Here is a 7,979-nt window from a genome sequence, read left to right on the forward strand (position 1 = left end):
AGTCCAGATCTACACATAGGAAGCAGCCGCAGGTTACAAAGTTAGGAAAGCATTAAGAAAGTTAAAATCTAAGGATTACATTGCTGGCATCAAAAGAAGGGGGAGAAAACATTGATCTTTACGGTTGAGCAGACCTTGCTGCCTTTGGGGAGGCCTGGTTAATGTATAATGCAGGCCCACACTGCTCAATAGGCAGGGCCCAGTACAGGCAGGCAGCTGTTAGGCTTAAATTTTCTTATCTTCCCTTAAAACTTAAGATCTGCTCCACAGCGATTGTGTCTCCCTCTCTCCCTGCCAACCCCCCACCTCCCAAAATGAAGTCACTGGAATACCCAGAAAACTCATGCCTCGCGATGGCCACAGCTCTTTCTCCCACCGGGGGAGAGGGCAGTACTGCTCTGTAGGTAAAAGACCAGGTCCGCGCAACCCACGAGGGTGCATCCTTTCTGGAAAGGCAGTGCCTGGGGCTGACTGGCCCTGACATTGGGTCGGGTTGGGGTGGGGGGCACTCCTGGTGTCTGTGCACCTTGAGAGAGGGGTTTGTAGAGAAGAGGAAGGCCTTGTGTTTATCTTTTAATACATCTCTTGTCTGGAGAACATGTGTAAGAGTAAGAACATTCCTGTTCACACAGCAATCAGTCATTCACGGAATGAGTGCGATCAAACACCTAGTCTCACAATAACTGGATGGCAGTGGAGGTCACTGGGCTCTCATTCAGCAAGCCGGATCCCCACGCCCAAGGTGGGGCCTGCAGAGCACCGAGTGGGCGCCAGCTGGATGCGTGCAGCCACGTGGAGCCTACACCTGTAACTGCAGCCGCTCCGGAGCACAGGTGCGCCCCTCTACTCTAGGGCGGTGGGAACATATTTGCAACTGAAAAGTTTGGAGGCCACCAACAGTCATCTTTTTTGTTTCATCAAAATTTTATTAACAAAACCAGAGTTCGGGGAGGCCCGGGTGAGCAGACTCCACAGTCCCACCCAGGCACAGAGAAAGGAGAGACAAAAGACGTGAAATCCCAAGGCCCTGCTAAGGGCAGACGGGCAGTCAGACGGTGGACGGATGGGCACAGGGACTCGGGGGCCGTCGGAGGAACATGAATGGCAGACCAAACAAACGGGGGTCCGGGGCCGGGCCGCCCGCAGCGCAGGTAGAGGGGACGCTGGGCCGCCGGGGCTCAGCGCTCGGCGCTGGAACGCAGGTCGGTGGTGAGCGGGTCGTGCTGGATGGTCTGATGCAGCATCAGGGCCAGCAAGCCGGCCCGGTTGGTCATGGCCGTGCGAACGTTGCGCTCCTGCTCGAATAGCTCGTCCAGCTTGTACCACTGTGCGGGGAGCAGAGGCCTTCAGAGCGGCCCTGGAGACCCGCTCCACTGGACCCAGACCGCATCCACACACCCGCGGTCAGGGCCTAGCGCGCGGTCAGGACCTACCACGCGCACGCGCTCCAGGTCCACCTCGGCACGCCGCAGCTTCTCCCAGCAGTAGTGCCGGTTGCACTGGCGCTTGGGCAGACGGCAGAAGTCACCCGTGAGCTCGAAAACATCCCTTACGAGGGGGCACCCGCATACCTCGTCAGCTGGCACCTGCGGGGAGCCCAGGGTGGGTGGGGGAAGTGGCAAGTTTGGAGGAGTGGGAAGGAACGAGAGGGGAGGTGGGGGCAGAAAGAAGGGAGGAATGCAAGGAAGGGCTGCATCAGAAAAGAAGGGGTGAACATGGGCGGAGGAAGGGAGCGGGGGTGGGAAAGCCTTACTTTGGGGTCCCGTGAGTGCTCGGGGCATAGCACCTGGAGCCGCTTACAGTACGTCTTGCTCTGAGGGTTGTAGACGTCGCAGAAGAGCCGTGTGGCCCTGGGGGTGTGGAGCGGAGGACGTGGAAGAGGAGCACGGCAGCGCCCCCGCCCGCACCAGCCGGTGGCCACTTCTCACCCCGCCTTCGCCCCGCGCTCACCCCTCACGCGCCCACACTCACCCCTCGATGCGGGTGGGGTACATGGACCCAAAGGACGTCTGGCTCTCGTACTGGAGGGGCGAGCACAAACGGAGGGAACTGTGGGCGTGCGCTGCGGGCCCTCACCAGACGGCCCACCTGCCCCCCACGGACCCCGCAATGTCCCCACACCATCCACCCCCTCGGGCCGACACCCTGACCTTGGCGTAGCAGCGCTCCATGTGGCGCAAGGCAACGCGTGGGTTGATGGGGTGCCCGCAGGAGACGCAGAAGATCTGCAGGTCCGTGTCGTCACTGTCACCCTCGTTGCTCTGCGCGGGCGGAGGGGACCATGAGGCCGGACAGGGCCAGGCGCGGAGCCCTGCGCCGGGCTGCTCCGGCCGCGGCCCTCACCTCCTCATCCTCGCGCACCGCCTGCTGCTTGGCGCGCAGGATGATGGCCTCGAGCTCGTGGAAGCGGCGCTCCATCTCCTGCAGGCGGGTGCGCGCGCTCTGCTGCTCCCGGCGGATGCGCTCGAGCAGCTTCTTGCCGTGCTCCTCGGCGATGCACGGACTTTGCTGCCACTGCTGGATGCGCTGCGGGAGGATCTCGTAGATGCGGCTGCGGGACGCGGAGAATTGGGTGCGCAGGGGAGGAAGCCAGCAAGGAGGCGAGTAAGTGGGGCGCTCCAATGCACGATGGAAGGGGACTCAAGGGTAAAAGGGTGCGTAACCAGGTAAATGAACGGGCAGATGGAGGATGGGTGCGTGAGCAGGTGGACGGATAGGTGGGTGCTTGGTTGACTTAACAGTGGCCACGTGACTGACTGGGGGCTCTGGTCATGGCCTACCGTGTCCTTCCCGACTCCCCCGAGACCCCCAAAATGACTCACTTGGCCGCCAGCTTCATGCCGCAGTCATCGGAGCAATACTTGGAGCCAGGCTGGGCGGCGCGCACGCAGCCAGGCCCCAGGCACTGCGGCAGCGACGCGGGGTCCTTGGCGTCGGCCCGCTCCGGGTGTTTCCATTTGTCCTTGTGCTTCTGCTTCTGTCGATGGCGCTTATATCTTTCGTCCTTCTGTGGGACGACATGCGTGGGGTCAGGGCAGGGCTAAAGTCGCCCCCGGACCCCTGATGCCCCCGGAGCCCCAGCCCGTCCCCTCCCCACACCCACCACCCTGTCACCTTCTTCTCTGACTTCTTCTCCCGCCGCTTCACGTGCTTCACTTTCACCGCCCTCTTCCGCAGCGCCGGGTCCAGGAACGGGGACTCCTCCGTGTCGCTCATCCAGGGCTGCCAGTGAGGCAAACGCTGATTCTCCTGCGCTCCTGGTGGCCTCCCCACGACCTACTCAGTGCCCACATCAACCTTCCATACCCTCTGCCTCCTCTCTCCTCATTATGGATACTCTCTGCTTCTGTAACCTCTACTTGATGCAAAGAACTGACTCGTTTGAAAAGGCCCTGATGCTGGGAAAGATTGAAGGCAGGAGAAGGGGACGACAGAGGATGAGACGGTTGGATGGCACAACCGACTCGATGGACATAAGTTTGAGTAAACTCGGGGAGTTGGTGATAGACAGGGAGGCCTGGCATGCTCTAGTCCACGCGGTCGCAAAGAGTCCGACACGACTGAGCAACTGAACTCAACTGGACTGACCCTTCCACCATGGGACGCTCTGCCTGCTCACCAGGCTGTGGTCATCGAAGGCCCCTGCACAGAAGTCCTGGTACAGCTCAGAGTCCAGTGGGAGGTCCTCGTCCGAGAGCGGCTCGGGTGTCGCCGTGGCCTCCGGTGGCTCCTTGACTGCCGCAGATGCCACTGCCCCCTCGTCCTCTCGGAGGCGCCCCAGCTTCTGCGACGGCTGCGGCTGCGGCTGGGTGGGCAGAGGCCGGCGAGGCCTTGGCAGGGACTCTGAGGGCGTCACCGGCGAGAGCTGCGGGGCAGAATCTCAGGACTGGCCCTGACCGCCCTGCCCGCATGCCCCGCCCGCCCTGGGGGGCTGGACTCACCGAGGAAGGGAAGTACTTGTACGATTCCTGTGCCGGCAGGAGGAAGGCCCAGGTCAGCCCCAGGTGGAGGGAGGGGGGCCCTGCCCTCGCCCTGCCAAGTGCCTGACCACACGCACCAGCCCTGCCTCACCTCCCCAGACACACCAGCCTGCCCGCAGCTCAGCAGCAGGACACCCTGCCCCAGCCAGGCCCGACCACCTAGAAATGCCTGGTCCTACCCTGTCGACCTGGGGGTGGGGGCTCCCCTGCCAGCCCGGCTCATCTGGTCACACCCTGCTCATCTGGACAGGACAGGCCGCTTGCCACCTGTCTGAACGCGGTTAGACCCCACCCTGCCTGCCCCTGCCGGCTCTTCCTGGACACGCTGGCCCCCCGCCTGACCCCGCCCAGCTCTGCCCATGCTCACCCGGGCCCGAAGCTGGCACTGACGCAGCCGGCACTTCTGCCGGATCTTGTTGGGGCCCCCAAACTTCTTCATGTCTCGGCAGAAGTCGCAGTGGCCACAGTCCTCCGTGCGCCGGCAGGCCTCGCACTCGCCACACATGCGGGCTGATCGTTTGACCTGCTGCTGCTGCTGCTGCTGCTGGTGATGCTGGCGGAGGGGCCCGGAACTCAGGAACCAAGCAGGGCCTCGGAGGGGAGCCCCTCACCGATCCCAGCCATCGCCGCCACTCACCTGGCTGGGCGTGGCCACCAGGGGCTGTGGAGAGGATTTGTGGGGCGAAGCGGATCCCCGAGCAAGCATGGCCCCAACCCCTGTCCCTGCCCCTGGCCTGCGCTGCAGGTCCGGATCCGGGGCAGGCCTCTTGCGCCCTCCACCCTCATCCCGGGGCTCACTGCCGTCTCGCTCGGAGCTATCTCGCTCCCGCGACTTCTTATGCCGGTAGCGGATCTCCAGCTTGGGGTCCTTCTCTGTGGGGCAGAGGGCAGGGCCAGTGGGGGTTGGCATGGGGGGACCTCGAGGGGCCCCAGAACTCTTTCTTCCTCCCTCTTCTGGCCCACCCACCGGCTCTGTCTCCCTACTGCAAGGCAGAGCTGCCCCTTCTATCATAGCTCACAGGGCACCGACCCGCAGTCACTCTGCTCACGGCCACCCATCCACTGCTCCCCACGACCCACCCTCCCATGAAGGCTCCTCTTCCTCCCTCGAAGCCCCAGCTGCCTGCCCCTCACCTCGGCACTCCCGACAGTACCACTCTCGGATGGCCTTGGCCATCTTCTCAGTGATCCGGATGCAGTCCCCGTGAAACCATTCATTGCAGTTGTCACACCCGCTGCGGAGGATGAGGCGAGTGATGGGAGACGTGAGGGGCGGGACCCACTGGCCTCACCCCACCAGGCCAGGTGTCCGTCCCGCCCGCCTCTCCCGGGCTCACATCATGAAGCAGTTGATGTCTGGTTTGCGGCAGATGCAGTAGATGGGCGCATTCTCCCCATTCTCGGACTTGCTGTCCTCCCCGGCGTCTGGAGGCTCTGGATCTGAAGCGTCGCCCTCCTGTGGGACCCGCCCCCCCATCATGGCACCTCATCCTACTAGTACAGGCCCATCATGGCTCACCACACATCTCAAGTCTCCCAGTGCAGACTTCCCACCAGAGCTCCTCATTAAATCTCTCCATCGGAGTCCCTGTAGACCACTCCCCATCGCTCACCCATGACACCTCATTACTCTGCTTCTTCACTCTTGTCTCAGACTTTCCAGTCACTTACCCCACTGACACCCCCATCACTAGACACCCACTCATATAATGGCTCGCTGCAAACACCCTGCCACCCCCCACATTTTGTCCCTGTCATGGCTCTTCACGGGTGCCCCATCAAAGGCTCTCATAGGCACCACTTTATTCATTCGGCAGACTTCCCAGCACGGTGCCCTTAAGATTCCGGAGTGATCAACCTCACCGGCGGCCCCGCCCCCCTGGATCCCCGATACGGACTCATCACGGCTCCCTCCAGACTGCCCCAACACAACTCGTCGAAACTCCCCCCATCACTCTGCACAAAGAATCCCCCATCGGGACCCTCAAGGCACTACCATCAGGGATCCCCGCTAAACTTCCATTACAGACCCCCATGATGGCTCATCAGAGAACTCCCCGATGGTTCCCCCACGAGTAAAAATTCGGACCATCAGACCCCGTCATTCTACCCAGGGACCGTGGTTAAGGCTCACAACAGACCCTCCCCCCTCCCCCATTCTGCCTACAGTCCCTGGTTATGGATCACCACAGACCCCCACGAGCCTACCAATGGACTCCACCATTTCCTACCTCACTGACCTCTAACCGCCGACTCCCTCCTGGGACCGCGCACTTACCATCTCTCGGCTTCCGACGCACCCGTTCGCGAACCCCGCCAGCGACCCGCGAACCTGCACAGACCACTCGGCGGCGTCCGCGGCCGTTGCAAAGGCGCCCACAAGCACTTCCGCTTTTCCTGGTGCCTACCAGGCACCGTACTCCTACTGCGCAGGCCCAGTGCGTCGGTTCCGCGACACACAAGTTGTCTTCGCCCGGCTAGAGCTCTGACGGTCTCCGAGGTGCCGCCATCTTGACTACTGAGACCGTACGGCAGCCGAGTCCGTGTGTTCTCGGGAAACATGGCGGCGCCCGTAGTTCATCTTTACCATGGGCGCCGCCATCTTGCCTGCCGGCCTAGTCCGTAAAGCCACTACCTGTACGGCCGCTAAGTTTAGGCAATATGGTCGCCCCTACTGCGCGACTTCCATGCTGACGCCGCCATCGTGGAATCGTACGCTCAGTGGCAGCGTCCCAATCGGCCACCGAGAGGGCGCCGCCATCTTGCCGGTGGATTCTGGTGCCAGCAGCTGGTACTGCCTAGATGTCTATAGGGAAGCGGGCCTGCTTTTAGGAACACTACCTGGATTGAGTCAGTCTTTCCACTATTCAGTCATGTTTCCTTTCCGCGTCTACTAATGGACGTCTGTATACTGTGTGCCTTATGCTAGGAAGGAAAGCAGTCCCGTCGTTATGCCTCCCACATTACCTCTAAGGAAATTTTTGCCTATTAGGGGCAGGGGAAGCCCAGTCAGGCTTATATCTGATTTGGCCTAAACTTTATGTAAAACTGGAACAGCCTGACTTATGATCTGTCAAGTACACGTTGTACATTTGTTCTAACCACGGGGATTAGCGAATGTGTAAGGTATAGTTCCGGCGAGTCAGAAAAGGAAAGAGGACGTCAACCTTTATTCAGGCAAGGAGGGGCGACAGTCGGCTTAACCACCAGGCTGAGCGCTGAGATGGAGGCTCCATATTTATAGGGAGGTTTGTGGAAGCGATAAGGGAAACGTTAATCAGGCGGGAAATTTTGAGTATTCCTTTAGTTGAGATGACATTTGTAGTTGGGCAGGGGGTGACAAGTCTTCTGGGCAGGTGTAGGGGGTGGAAGGTTTCCGAACAGGGGGTGATAAGTCCCAGATGGATGCAACAGACCTGGAGCATCAGGGTGGAACTAAAGTTCTGTTTTGTTTTCTCCCAAGTTAGATGATTCAACAAGGGCCTTTGAGACTGTTGTTTTCTTTTCTAGGCCCAAAAGACTCCTTCGGAATGCCCACTTTCCGATAGGGAGAAATGCCTCCCTTTTGTGGTGAAGCAAACCTGCTTTCTCCAGTAATTATCCACTTACAGGAGTTTCCCATATTTTTCTACTTAGAATCCCCTACAGGGGGGATTAACTACTTAATCACCTATTTTTGTCCCTTCATTCTGTCCCTTATTATTCCTGTGACACCAATGCCAGCACTCCTTGGAGGATAAGGTTCCTGTCCCACATGCCAAGGTCATGTTCACTCACTATGTGTCTGCTAATTTGTAACTACACATGGCTGTTGAAACCTTGAAGGAACGTACCTCTGCCATGTTTGATGTATTAATATGTTCTTTTTTCTGATGCTGTATAAAACTGTTGAAAACTATGCTTCTCTAGAGTGCTTTCTTCCTTAGTGGAGGCTGCTGCGCTCCTGGGCCAGTCCTCAGCTTGGTTCAGATGAAAGTCTCTTCTGTTCTTTAATGTAGA

At 59.8% G+C, this 7,979-nt stretch overlaps 1 protein-coding gene across 2 annotated transcripts; it reads right to left on the bottom strand.

The window, feature by feature from the left end:
• Positions 1-903: 903 nt before the first annotated feature.
• Positions 904-6,476, bottom strand: CXXC1 (CXXC finger protein 1). 2 transcript variants are annotated; one of them, XM_065932730.1, is made up of 15 exons: positions 6,259-6,475; positions 5,318-5,436; positions 5,115-5,215; positions 4,618-4,853; positions 4,348-4,533; positions 3,942-3,968; positions 3,620-3,865; positions 3,115-3,222; positions 2,823-3,007; positions 2,344-2,551; positions 2,151-2,261; positions 1,972-2,021; positions 1,754-1,850; positions 1,434-1,586; positions 904-1,325 (listed from the first exon to the last, which is right to left on the bottom strand). In XM_065932730.1, exons 1-15 carry the CDS (start codon positions 6,259-6,261, stop codon positions 1,179-1,181), a joined length of 1,977 nt encoding a protein of 658 aa, XP_065788802.1. In that variant the 5' UTR covers positions 6,262-6,475; the 3' UTR covers positions 904-1,178. The 2 variants fall into 2 exon arrangements, with proteins under 2 accessions (XP_065788802.1, XP_065788803.1); XM_065932731.1 differs by lacking the exon at positions 3,942-3,968 and having other exon boundaries at positions 6,259-6,476.
• Positions 6,477-7,979: the final 1,503 nt, after the last annotated feature.

Source organism: Muntiacus reevesi, chromosome 4 (assembly GCF_963930625.1).
Source record: "Muntiacus reevesi chromosome 4, mMunRee1.1, whole genome shotgun sequence".
Lineage (NCBI taxonomy): Eukaryota > Metazoa > Chordata > Mammalia > Artiodactyla > Cervidae > Muntiacus > Muntiacus reevesi.

Excerpts from the sequence above, each read along its gene's own strand:
- CXXC1 (XM_065932730.1), bottom strand. Across the intron at positions 2,262-2,343 it reads CGGTGCGCGAGGATGAGGAG|AGCAACGAGGGTGACAGTGA; the intron begins GTGAGGGCCGCG and ends CCGCCCGCGCAG. Across the intron at positions 2,022-2,150 it reads TGGAGCGCTGCTACGCCAAG|TACGAGAGCCAGACGTCCTT; the intron begins GTCAGGGTGTCG and ends TCGCCCCTCCAG.